This window comes from Drosophila yakuba, chromosome 2R, assembly GCF_016746365.2.
Source record: "Drosophila yakuba strain Tai18E2 chromosome 2R, Prin_Dyak_Tai18E2_2.1, whole genome shotgun sequence".
NCBI classification, from domain to species: domain Eukaryota; kingdom Metazoa; phylum Arthropoda; class Insecta; order Diptera; family Drosophilidae; genus Drosophila; species Drosophila yakuba.
This window is the reverse complement of record NC_052528.2, coordinates 9,591,922-9,605,906: the sequence shown is the minus strand read 5'-3', so window position 1 is coordinate 9,605,906 and position 13,985 is coordinate 9,591,922. Positions and strand designations below refer to the sequence as shown.

Here is a 13,985-nt window from a genome sequence, read left to right as displayed (position 1 = left end):
AACTGCGAGTCATCTTGTATCAAAAAACAATAAATAATTTATAGCAACGAGGAGGAAGTGGCGAGATCTAGGCAGCATCCAAAGCACATATAATGAAATGAAAGAGGCGGAAAAGCGGGAAAAGGCGGCTACGCAATGCGCAGGCGCCAAGGCAATAAAAGCAAATCCCGAAATTCAGTTCAGTTCGCAGATTCCCGATTCCCAACTCTTCACATAACTCGCCTTGACGGGGATTATGGGGCCAGGAGTTATTGGACATATTCTACATCTGTACTCGTATAACCGCTATAAATTTAATTCCCCCAGTGAAAGGAGCTTCGGCACTAAGTGAAAACGAAGGAAGCGAAGGAAGAAGCGAGAGACAATCGGCCTATTTATGAGCGGAAAACTTTAGCTACAAAAGAAAACATGATATTTTCCCTGCTGTTTCATAATTCAACGAATTTGCTGGCCGTTTATGTTGTTTTTAGGTATCCAGCTTTTCGCATGCCGCTCGACTTGAGATTTCGGCTTCAGTTTCAGTTTGAGTTTCAGTTTCATGTTCAGTTTTGTTTTTCTGGCCCGACCCATTACCTAACGCATTTGATGCTCTCAAAGGTCACATTATTTACCTTTTATATTCCCATTCGTGTCAGTGTGGAGGGGATTTTCCGGTGAGGTTGGCAAGATGGGTTTTTCGGGCGCAGGGTTTTTCGCAAAAGCGAAGTTTCGTAATATTTTCATTCTGTTTTTCTACTCCTGCCGCTGCTTTTTCGGCTGCGTTTCAATCAATTTGCAGGTGTTGAGCGTTTCTGGGGGGCAAAAAGTGAGCGGAAAAGTTGATGAACTTTGGCGGTAAGCGTTTTGGTGGGGTTAACCGTTTCGCCAGAGTTTGAAGATGTGTGAAAATCATTTTATTCCCACCTTTCGGTCTTGCTGAGTTTTCCATTTTAATGTGTATCTTAAGTTGCTCCGTTTCGCAATTATAGTTATCCACCTTCCACTGCGGTTCGCAGACTTTGAGGGATTATTTGGCAGCTTATGGCAGCAATATCAATCAGTTTATTCACACATATATTTACCATTTAACTGGTATATTTCATTTTCCTGGGGCTAAGCTGGCTTTCTATCTCTCTATCTCTTATTTTTTGGACGCCTTGATTGCCTGTGCTCTTGCTCACCTGGCCACTTTGATTGCTACTTTTCCGTTTTAGCCGGCATTTCCCTGCGGCGTTTTCTTTCAGCACCTCCCCTCAGCTATTTTGCCTTGCTGTTGGCATAAAATTTAATATTTGCCCGTGTTCTTAACCCCTCCATGCCCCTCGGTTGCCCGTGTATATGTGCGTGTGCGTGTGCCTGTGTCTGTGTCTGTGTCTCCCCCTTCATCGTGATTATTATGCCATGTAATCTGCTTCATATAACACTGAGATGAAGACGTGGCAGTGGGAATGCGTAAGCAAGTGGCAAGTACTTTTAATACTTTCACCTCCTTGGGGCATCAGGATCGCACCCACACATATACTTGCCATGCACACCAACACACACGCACACACATACACACACCCAGTTGATGTGTTAGTTGTACGTATATAAATATTTCAGTTTTTAATCTATTTTAATGGAAATTATTCGCGAGAAACAAAGTTTTTGCTGGTGCTACTGGTTTTGCATTTTATTTGCTATAATTTGCCTTTCGTTACTCACCACTTGTTATTCAGCAGCTCCCCACTCCTCTTGCGCTCCTGCCACACTCCTATCCTTGGCTAAGTTTAATTTTTCTAATCTCGCAACAAATCCTGGTGGACGCTGGAAAGTATGCTATGCTTTTTACAAGGCGCGCTCCTTCGCCAGTTTGTGTGTGTATGCGTACGAGTGCTTTCCGCAAACAGCTCACGTCGCATATTTATAGGCTGCCAGGGCATAAAAAGCGATTCCAACTGGAGCCGAAGCTTGCCAAAAAGATTTACAAAATGCTTTCCGCCTTTTCTTGTTTTCTTGTTTTATTTTTTTGGTTTTATTTTCTCTGCGCTTATTTTGGGCACATTTAGATTGGCTTTGGACTGCTGCAAAAACTTTTGTTTAGGTATCAGTTAGTCTGGTGGTTTTAGGGCTTAAAAGTTGCTTGTTATCACTATTTGCAGCAGTCGTCTATTCAAATTAGTTTCTATTTGAGCCAGAGAACGAAACTCACAGCGAGACAGTCTGTCTGGCCAGCAAGGTTGACACTCATATCAAAAACAAAGTATTTGCGCAATTTGTTTAAATTTCATGCGCCACTCAGACGCAAATTCATGTAAAATGTAAAACCGAGAGAAAAACGTTAGGCAAACGAACCAAAGACGGTCTGTCTTTGGTAGGCATACAAACGAGTCTTGGTCAAGTGTAAATTCTGGCCAGGATGAGCTTGGAATTGGAGTGGGGGTTATATATGGGGAGGGGAACATTGCACTTCCAATCCAAACACACACATGCTTCAGCATTTGAAATTCCATTAAATTTTGTTGCTCTGGTCGCAGGCAAAATAATTTCCAGTGACATTTCCCTGGGTTTTCGTTGACAACCGAACTCATTTCATTAACTGCCCAAACAGAACGCACAATCTGTTGCCACTACACACACACATACACATACACACATACAATGATGTTATATATAAATATATATGTCCTCGACCATAAATATGTCTGCTGGCCCCTCACGCCCTTCAACACCCCCATCCACCTCATCCCCCCCTTGTAACAACACCTTGGGCATCCATGCCACCCACCCGCTGCAGAAACGTTTTGCCCGGCCACTTTATCAAATTAATTACTTTGCCAACAAGCGGGATGAAGGATGTGAGGGGAGGGGAGGGGAGGGGTGCTGAGGGGGGTTCGCTGGGAGGTCAAGTGGTCAGGAAAGTTGTTGTTCACTTACATTTGCCACACTTTTACGGCCATAACACGAAATCCGACTGTGAAAACGACGAGGGTAGGGTATCGGAAAAGGGTGAAGGGTGAAGGGCTCAAGTGGAATTATGGCATTGCAAACTGGATTCGCCCAGGCTGCAGCAGGTACTTGATCGGACACAGAAACATCTCCCAGGATAAACCGGGTATATAGCAGAGAACATTAACTAGTTGTTTAGAAATAACTAAATGCATTTAACTTTATCTATTGGTATTGTCTTAGAGAAACAAGTTTCCAATCACTACGAGGATTTTAAGCACCCAAGCGTTTGACGTCAGTTAGAAAGCATCGTAGGTGCTTCGCTTCGCCTCTCGAACGGCACTTAATATACCAACAATATGCAGATTTTGATTATATTCCACTCGCCGCAGTGCAAGAATACCTACTTAATACCTTAAATAGAAGCAACGTTGACGTCAGTTGGGAAAAATGTTAAATATAGAGACTGTGGAAAAAGTTGTCTCGCTTTTTCCTGTCCCAGTAGGAAAATCAATACCGTGTAGAAGCGAATGGTAACCAGTGTCACGCTAAATAATAAAGTAATTGTTGTTCTCTGTGTGTGTGTGTGTGTGTTTTGGTGAACATTCCATGAATATTATGGGGGGAGTAATGGAATGGGAGAAATTCTCCTTCAAGAAGAGATTATTAACCTCCAGTTTTAATTTGTGCAAAAAAGGCTTTTGTGCGACAACGCCCACTGGAAATCGTAGTGCTCCTCTGCGGCCCACGTGGCGTATGTGTAATTCCATATTGTCTACTTTCATTTGATCTTGGAGTGGTGAGGCGTGGGGGCGTGTGAGGGGGCGTGGCTGCGGTGCGTGTCTAATGCTCGTCACTTGAAAACTCGTCGAGCCAAAGTAATTGAAAATGTAAATGGTTGAGGTTAGTGGCAGTGCAAAGCGGATGAAAATGGGGCAACCAGGATGTGGATGAGGATGGGGATGTCGAAGTGCAGAAAGTGAGTAAAATGTCGGTGCAAAAAAACGAAAAGTTTTCGTGAAAGTGCGAGGGATCAGCTTTAGTCGGCTTGATTCCCCATTCGGTTGTTTAAACGCCTCAGAAGGGACTTTAATATACTTTTATAATTAATAGCTCGTATTTTTACGAATGGAAACTCTATTCCACGTTGGGTTTTCTAAATTTCGTATAGGCAAACCAATGTTTCGAGCAAATATCGATGATAAATCTGCTGGAAAAGCCAGCAGCATCAAATAGCATACCTATGGTATGCTATACCAACCGCCTACCAATTTTTCATCTGTGGGCTGGAAAATCAATGGGAAAATTCGTGCCATATTTAGGTGAAAATGCAGACGAAATTTCCATGCAGGTGATGTGGTGATCCTGTGGGGAAAAGTGGAAAAGCAAAGGGGCGGCCGGATTCATATGGCTGGATAATTCTGCCAAATTTGCAGCTTTGCTTTTTTGTTTGTTGTTTGCATTCTGTTGTGTTCTCTATTTACCAAAGTGTGTGTGTGCGTGTGCGTGCCTGTGTGTGTCTGTATGTGTCTGTGTGTGTAAATAAAATTAACGAATGTTGAACTTTCTGCTGACAAAGTTCCGGCACATGCATAAGCAAATATGTTGAAAATTTGCAAATAGAAATTGATTTTCGATTTACCGAAATCGAGGGGATATCCCAAATTTGTTCTTGATTTTTCATGAAGGGTTCTAAATGCATAATAATAATTATTCATTGTATTTCAATTGGATAAGACAACTCAACTGGAAGGTCAGTCGCAAAATTCAACTTCTTGTACCTCATTTGGTGAATGAATTTCAGCTTTCTCTCAAATCTTCCGTCTTTCTGGGTTTTTTCTTAAAAAACAATGTCACGTTCTGCCTTTTATTGCGAATCGCGCTGGCTGAGTCAGAAGCGCACGCGTTTCTTGTGCGATTAAATTTGTAGCTCATAGATGCAGTCAGTCGCGAAGAGGCGAGCAGTGGAAGAATCGCGACGAAAAGAATTCTTCTCAATGCTATTTTCATGTTGATCGTGCGCCGTTGCTTTGTTCACCCAAATGTTGTTGCTGTTGCTGCGGTTGCTATGCAGCTGGTTTATCTATCAGATGCCAGCTATGTGATTCATCCGAATTGTGTCTTCAGCTGCGGATTTCCCGCCTTCAGCACGCTTATCGTCTGCAGATAAGCACGATATAAACGCTCTGATCTCATCAGATCCAAAGTGCTTTGTACTCGTTAGTACAGGAAATAGTTCGCAGATCATATCATTATGATTGGGATCAGCGCAGATCGAGTCAGATCTACTCAGTACAGATCTGGCTGATCGTGTAATGATCGCCATTAGCTGGCACATTGTACACATATACAGTATACAGCAATCACGGACTAAATCCAACATCGGATTGGCTCGGATTGGATGGGGCACGCAAAATATTTACACTAATTAGCAGCAGTTTCTCCACGGTCCAGTACACTATACTACACTACAAACGAGTTGCGTTTGCGGCGGCATTAAGTTGCCATTAAAGCAACTGGCTGCCACGGCAGCAAATTAAAAATGCAATTGCAAATGAAATTGAATTTAAAAATCCATCAAGTCGAATGAACGACTTGGGAACGGTGAACTGCCACTGCCTTTTGATTTTTATGCACTCCCCCCGCATCGTAATTGATGAAGAGAAATGGAAAAACGGCAAACATACTTGCATATACAACTAATGAAATCATGGCCAGATTAGGTCGTTGTCTCACATTTCCTACTATTCACTATTCATGGAAGATTGTCAATGGCCTTCAGGCACCAGAAGATGCTAACAACTTCGTGGAACTTGGCAGAACATCAAAAGAGGAAAGTCGTTTAGTATATTGTATTCATGCCTCAACATTGGAATATGCTGAAATATTTTCCTGAAAATGCGTGCTATTTGGAAATCTAAATTCGAAGTATTTTGTACTTGTCAACACATTATTTATGAAGCCATTGGCTTGAGAGAAAATCTGAACAAATTCCATTGAAAACATCGAATGTATATATATTTTCAATTCTTTTAATGCAATTAGTTCAATCAACTCGAGTCCTGTAATAGGCTTCTTTTTCCTATGATATATGATGAAAATCCGGGCCGACCTCGTAAACTTTTGACAGGTTATCCATTAAAATGTTTTCATAAATTTGCCACAGGTGTGCCTGGCGTATCGCTATTTACTATGCATCTGTATCGGAAAACCCTCCTGAAATGGAGCCAACAAACAAATCGAAGTCATTCATCGCAGCGACCGAAAGCCAAAGTCGAGCCCCAATAATTTAAGCCATCCCTCCGCCGATTCCGTGTGGGGGCTCCCTTTTGCCCCCTTTGACCCACATGGCACATGCATACAGCGCAGTTCATTTCGGTCAACCCTTTTCCCACTACATACACACAGAAACACACACACACAGATGCATACATTCGTACACATATGCATTTTGGGGGGCGCTCTCAGGGCCATTTATGCCAAAATTTAATTTATAATTATTGCGAGTTTAATTTATGATCATTGACATGCTGCAGCAGCCGAGGCACACAGGCACACGGAAACCGCATTGAAAGCGCCCGTTGTGGGTGGCAGTGGGGGTGGCCAAGTGGGCGGTGGGCGGTGTATGGTGGTCGGCTATTGTATCTATTCCCCGTTTCTATACTCCTCCCGCTGCAGCCGATTGTCTGGCATTGTGTGCGAACTGCAACTGTTTCAAAAGTTTTTCGCTACCTTCCATTGGGAAAACTGGGATCCTTTGGGTGGCAGCCGGAGCCACAAAGCGGGGGAAAATGGTGAAAAGCGGGGGGAAATGGGGGAAATTGGGGAAACTGGGGGTGGCGAAACTCACACCGCTTGATGCGCTGAAAGTTGGCTGATATGTCGGCATCAACAATGATGATGATGACGGGAATGTGCATATGTGTGTGGATGGACGCGATGCAGTTTTCCTGCACACTACTGCAAGTGCAAGTGTGAGTGCATGTGTGTGTGGAAAGTTATAACCCCGCGCTCGGGAGATTTCCACTGTCTTCGTCGGACAGGACAGGAGGGGATTGCTGCTGCATCTCGGAATGGGAATGGGAATGGCATGCAGAGTGCGCTGGAATGCAATCTGCACCCGGGCATTTGCCACCGTATGCGAGCATAATTACGTCGAGCTGAAGTGGCATAAATGGGACAGGATCAGGTTGCTCTGCTCAATTAACGAGGGCTTCTCAGAGGAGATCAATGGCCTTGCGACTTACGGGCTCAGTCCGGTGCTTATAGCTTATACCTGAAAACTCTATAACAATATTACACTTTCCATTATGAAAATAGCAGTTCTTGAATTTTCCTGAAAATCCGATTATCTGCTCCACCCTCTGCAATCGGATTTTGTGAGCCCGGCGTTTTCCTGCTCGTCGCTGGCAATTAAAAATCAAATTCGCTCTGCTCGAACGCTTTGCCAAACGAGATTTTGCCTTTTTCCTATATCTTCTATATCTCCTATATATCCATCCCTGTTGCTGTCATAATTTTGTTAAATAACGCAGCGCGGACACCTCGTTGGATGGGAGGTGATGTGATGTGATGGGTTGGGACTGGGTTGGATTGGATTGGTGTGGATAGGATCGCAGAGGAGCTCACAGCGGGGCTGGCAAGGCAGCTAGTTTATGTCACACAAATATCCAGTGACAGACGCCCGACGGGTAGCCATCCGGCCATCGACCACCACCCACAATCCACCACCCACCGCCCACCATCAACCTCCACCTCCAACTCCCACTCCCGGAATTCCCTTGGCTTCATTTTGGACTTTTTGGCTTCGCTGCCAAAAATAATAAGAAAAAAAGGAAACTGAAGAAAATAACATGGCAAAGCGGCAGGGAAATAGGAAAAGGGAAAAACTAAAGCGCAGACTAAATCATTTCGGGGGCAGTGCTAAGTGGGCGTCGGTGGGCGTGGCCTCTTTGCTAATTTCATTGACTCTTCAATTTTTGGTCGGCTGCCAAGCTGCGCCAAGTGGGTGGGTGGTTTATGAGTTACTCACGCCCGCATACCCTACAGTAGAGCTTCCTTAACTGCAACTACATGATATGAACTACTATTCTAAGGAATCTTACATCTTTATGGTTAATATAATTGCTATGCAACTGATGATAATTACTCATAAAAGCCTTTGCTGGGATTTTTCGCACCTGTTCGTTTTTCGGGTCTGGGAAGTTTTTCAATTACCTTAAGTGCAAGTGGGCAACAAGTTTGGCTGCGCCGCATTCGTCACTTTCGTGGTGGGTACAGTTGTGCCTGGTCAGTCGAGTGGAGTTGAAGACATGTGTGGAAACCCCTCGGAAAAAGGGGACCGCAGTTCCTTTGGAGTTTTATGTTCTTCGTTTGGTATATTTGTTCTTTTTTTCTTCATTTTTTTTTTGCTGATACTCCAGTCCTACATGTATCACACACACACATGCAGGCAGGCAGGGAGGACACTGCCGGGATGGTCACATATATCATTGTCAAGTCTATATGCAAGGCATCCCCCTGCCGCCGCACTGTGTCCCCCTTGTAGTAGCACCCCTTGCCCCACGAACACCATTCCCTTGACAGCGCGTGGGGCGTGCGGCAATCTTTTTGGCTTGTCAAATGCGCATTTCCTGCTTAGAGTCCTTGCGCTATGTGTGTGTGTGTGTGTGTGAGTGTGTTGGTGTGTGTGTATCTCCTCTTTGCGCTTGAGTGTATCTGTGTTTGTCTCCAGCGCAATCAATACGGCGGCGCTTGGGTAATAGCTGCAGGATTTACGCGCTCGTGCGGCGTCTCCGGCTTACCCGCAAGCTCCTCTTGCTCTCCGTTGGTCCTTCTCCTTGTTGGTCCTCCAAGCAGCCCGAAAATTCGTACGCCCTCGTCCTCGGCAGTTACCTTTAAACTTTTTTTATTGATATTTTATGTATTAGTGGGGCTGTATCCGCCATTGGGTGAACAAGTGTGTATGTGGGTGGATGGGCTCTCTTTCCGCTGTCTTTTTGTGAAAGCTGCTGTAATGATTTGTTTTATGAACTTGTTCCTGCGCTTCGATCCGCAGCCAATCGATGTTTAACCAAGGCCCAGCGACCTTATTTGGTGTAGGTATTTATGACTGACAGTGTGGGATGAAGCTGTCATCCCTCGGCTTAGCAACGCCAACAAGTTGGTGGCTGCAGAGAGCAAAAATGAGTGACACAGCAGCAGATATATCTTATTTTTAATAAATGTTATACCATACCCCATTTACCACTGGCAACAACTTAGTGATTAAAAAGGGGAAATAAATGTAGCTAAAGGACCCATTCTCTTTCTGTATACAACCACACATATCAAGCCTAAAAACACAGTTCGTTTTCCACTCTGAGCCCACATTTTACACCTCGCCTTTGGATTCAGAGAGGCAGGCGCATGATTTATGGCCAACATTCGAACGAGTGGGTGGTGGTAAGGTGGAGTGGGGTGGTTAGGTAGCTGGGTAGTTGGGTAGAAGGTTGCCCACACAGCGACCAATGCCAAAGCCAAGGCACTAAACTTCAATTAGCCCCGACGAGAGTCCATGACTTTTAATCAGCGTACTTTACGCCACTCACTCGCACTCACACAATCACTCCCTTCCACTCGCACTCACGGCGCCCCCCCTTCGCGCCCTTCTGCTCGCACGCGAGCTCCAAATGAAAATGCGTGGAGCTGCAGAAAACATACAATAAATTAAACCAACAAGCAATTACAGCAACAGCGCAAACTGAAAAGAGGCACAGTGGCAAAGGCTCCAGTCGCAGGGTTCGACGTTAAGGTATCCTGTAATTTCAGCATATCGCATTGCATTTTATAATCCAATAAGGGATCATAAGGGAATTTATAATATAATCCAATAGGGAAAATCCTGAAAATCCACAGTTTCTAACCTAAAAGCGGTAAAGATATATATAATATATATATCTATATAATAATATTGATTTACCTTTAAAAAGCTCACCCATTTGAGTGGAACCAAATAGTATTATTTATTTATTTTGTGCAGTACCACCTTACCTGCCTCACCACATATCCTACAAACCCTCAATTTGCGAATTACTGGGTACCAAAAGGCAAACGCGAACTCAAAGTTGCTTAGTGAGCTTGATGCTACTCCTGTTGTTCCACTAGCTGCTCTACTGCTTTGGCTTATGGTCACACATGAAAGGCGGAATCACACCTTGAGGGGTGAAGAAAACTAAGCCTTGAATTTTTCCGCACTCGGCGGCCCCAGTGGCTCAAAAGCGAGGAAAATCATTGTCGGAAACTATGGAAACTATGTGAAACTTCGAGCACAGGGTGTGCGGTGTGTCCGGTGACAAGATTTATTTGCTGCCCGCATATTCGAGCTTGGCGTGATGGCAAGGTGGCGAGTTCCGAGGACAAACATCCGTCCTTTCGCTCATTTTGCATGTTGGCCCGGCGCTCTTTTCGGGCCCATTACAATAACAAATGAATGGCAAATTTGCTGTTCAGCAGGGGAAATACCCCTCACACAAACACATACCCATGCACACACATACACATGTAGTGGAACTCACACAGAAGGACACACAGAAGACAGACAGACGCAGCAAAGTAGACTATGAAAAAGTGCCGAAAGATTTATGCTTCTGCTTCTCTCCCCCTTTCTCCTCGTGTGTGCGTGTGTGTGTGTGTGTGTGTGTTTGGCAGTCAATGCGGATTCAAAAGCCATCCAGGCGATAATAAGCTTGAAAGCCTGCCACCCACTGCCAATCCACCCGCTCTGCAGAAGTGTTTCTGTGTGTGTTTGAGTGCGACACATCCAGCTGACAGCAAATGAGACAGCTGCAAATGGAGAAGGTAGGAAGTTTGGCCTGCCTCTTCTGTCCCTTCTTCCTTTCTGGGACCATGGATGCCAATCTATGTGTCGTGTATTAGCCCCCAAAATCCTTCGCGCCGGCAGCCCAGGCAAATTACCAAAGTGCCTGAAGCCGGTGACAACCGTTCGAGTGTCCTGTCGCTTGTGGGTGTGCATGTCTCAAACATACAGCACACATAAGATCAAAGATCTTTGGAAAATGCTGCTAGTAGCTTTCTTGTACTCCTCAAAATCTGTGCAATGTGCTGTAGTGGCTTTTAAGAAGGATTCTCTATGTTGTCCTTAGAAGAAAATTACATGTTACTTTCTATCATAATGAAATACATGTATTTTAATCTCACAGTGTTTTTATAATTTTAATTGTAGTTTTTATATAGACTTAGGGGCTGCTCAGCTATTATAAGGTTGGATAAAATGTGTAACAAGTTTCCTATTTAAAGTTCTTAATTTCCACGAAAAGATTCTCACATCAATCATTACTATCTGCTGTGAATATTCAATACCTCAACATATTTGTACATTATCCCCTTACAGGTGTCGGCTGGTCAGCATCTGCATCTGAGTGGCGACATGAAGAGCAACGTCTCGGTGGCCGCCCAGCAAGGTGTCTTCTTCAGCCAGCAGCAGGCCCAACAGCAACAGCAGCAGCAGCAGCCCGGCGGCGCCAACGGACCGAATCCCCAGCAGCAGCAACAGCAGCAACAGCCGCATGGCGGCAACGCGGGCGGTGGAGTGGGCGTTGGCGTTGGCGTGGGCGTGGGTGTGGGCAATGGCGGTCCTAATCCCGGACAGCAGCAGCAGCAACCAAATCAAAACATGAGCAATGCAAATGGTAAGCCAGCAACTGAAAGTGCTTTACATTGAACATTCATGATTCCATCTGAATTCCATTCCAGTTCCCTCCGATGGCTTCTCGCTCTCCCAGAGCCAAAGCATGAACTTCAACCAGCAGCAGCAACAGGCGGCCGCCCAGCAGCAGCAGGTGCAGCCCAACATGCGCCAGCGTCAGACGCAAGCGCAGGCAGCGGCTGCAGCGGCGGCAGCAGCGGCGCAGGCGCAGGCGGCGGCCAATGCCAGCGGTCCGAATGTGCCGCTCATGCAGCAGCCGCAGGTCGGAGTCGGCGTAGGCGTAGGCGTGGGCGTGGGCGTTGGTGTGGGCAATGGAGGCGTGGTCGGTGGACCCGGTTCCGGTGGTCCCAACAACGGTGCAATGAATCAGATGGGCGGACCCATGGGCGGCATGCCGGGCATGCAGATGGGTGGACCCATGAACCCGATGCAGATGAACCCCAACTCAGCCGGTCCGACCGCCCAGCAGATGATGATGAGCAGCGGTGCCGGCGGACCAGGTCAGGTACCGGGACCTGGTCAAGGACCAAATCCAAATCAAGCCAAGTTCCTGCAGCAGCAGCAGATGATGCGCGCCCAGGCGATGCAGCAACAGCAGCAGCACATGTCTGGCGCTCGACCACCACCGCCCGAGTACAATGCCACCAAGGCGCAGCTGATGCAGGCCCAGATGATGCAGCAAACGGTGGGCGGCGGTGGCGTTGGCGTCGGAGGTGTGGGCGTCGGTGTGGGCGTGGGTGGGGTCGGCGGTGCCAACGGTGGCCGCTTCCCGAACAGCGCTGCCCAGGCGGCGGCCATGCGGCGCATGACCCAACAGCCCATCCCGCCATCCGGTCCAATGATGCGACCACAGCATGCGATGTACATGCAGCAGCATGGAGGAGCAGGCGGTGGCCCAAGGAACGGCATGGGTGTGCCCTACGGTGGCGGAGCAGGCGGTCCAATGGGCGGGCCGCAGCAGCAGCAGAGGCCGCCTAATGTCCAGGTTACGCCCGATGGCATGCCCATGGGCTCACAGCAGGAGTGGCGGCACATGATGATGACCCAGCAGCAGACGCAAATGGGCTTCGGAGGACCAGGACCAGGTGGACCCATGCGGCAGGGACCCGGTGGATTTAATGGAGGTGAGTTCAAAAAATTGCTTAATACCATAAGTTACTTAACGTAAACTGTCATCCTTCTTTCCAGGCAACTTCATGCCCAATGGTGCACCTAATGGTGCAGCGGGCAGTGGACCGAATGCTGGCGGCATGATGTCCGGCCCTAATGTGCCGCAAATGCAGCTGACCCCAGCGCAGATGCAACAGCAACTGATGCGCCAGCAGCAGCAACAGCAACAGCAGCAACAGCAGCACATGGGTCCTGGTGCCGCCAACAACATGCAGATGCAGCAACTGCTCCAGCAGCAGCAATCCGGAGGCGGTGGCAACATGATGGCCAGCCAGATGCAGATGACCAGCATGCACATGACCCAGACCCAACAGCAGATCACACTGCAGCAGCAGCAGCAGTTCGTGCAGAGCACCACCACGTCCACGCACCAGCAGCAGCAGATGATGCAGATGGGTCCAGGGGGCGGTGGTGGCGGCGGCGGGCCGGGATCCGCCAACAACAACAACGGTGGCGGTGGTGGCGGAGCATCGGGCGGAGGCAACTCCGCGTCGACCATTGCCAGTGCCAGCTCCATTAGCCAGACGATCAACTCGGTGGTGGCCAACTCGAATGATTTCGGTCTCGAATTCTTGGACAACCTGCCTGTGGACAGCAACTTCTCCACGCAGGATCTGATCAACTCCCTCGACAACGACAACTTCAATCTGACGGATTTCAGTATGCCGTAGATGATTGTCGGGTACCACTCAAACACCACCTCCAGCCAGCACCAAACACAACCACCACCACCACCACCACCATAACCACCACGATGTTGCCTCAGTTTTGTTTAGATTTTTATTTTGTTGCCTCTTGTTGTTATTGGCCTGGACAGCCGAACCCAACCGACCTAACGCCCTACCGCCCCACACGTCCCCGCCCCCCTTGTTCCTGCCAACGAAGTTATTTTGTTTGTTATTTGTGTGTGAATTTATTCCTAAGCTAAGTTCGTTCGTCTATGTACTCTAATTTCGTGGGCTCCACTGTATTGTATTGTATTGTAATGTATTGTATTTTTATTGTATCTGTATGTATTATTAGAGCTGTTCCCAAGGTCCAAGGCGAGCGCCCACTGGGCGTGGCAGCGGCGAGAGTTCGCAAGACATTCCATATGCAGTGGTCGAAGCAAGGAATTAGGGAAATTCGAAAAAGTATTTGCAAGTACTTTAAAAGCAATCGAACAGATTTCAAATTCTCATACACCGATACACAGATACAG

General features: G+C 46.9%; 1 protein-coding gene across 5 annotated transcripts in view; it reads left to right on the top strand.

Annotated features, from left to right (window-relative positions):
• The window catches only part of LOC6529874 (neurogenic protein mastermind), a 66,880-nt gene extending 53,396 nt beyond the window's left edge, over positions 1-13,484 (top strand). For all 5 annotated transcript variants that reach the window (XM_039373215.2, XM_002090795.4, XM_039373214.2 and 2 more), the window contains 3 exons: positions 11,300-11,597; positions 11,662-12,738; positions 12,803-13,484. In XM_039373215.2, the coding sequence (XP_039229149.1) occupies positions 11,300-11,597; positions 11,662-12,738; positions 12,803-13,455 (2,028 nt within the window). In that variant the 3' untranslated portion in view covers positions 13,456-13,484. The remainder of the gene's footprint in view (positions 1-11,299; positions 11,598-11,661; positions 12,739-12,802) is intronic.
• Positions 13,485-13,985: the final 501 nt, after the last annotated feature.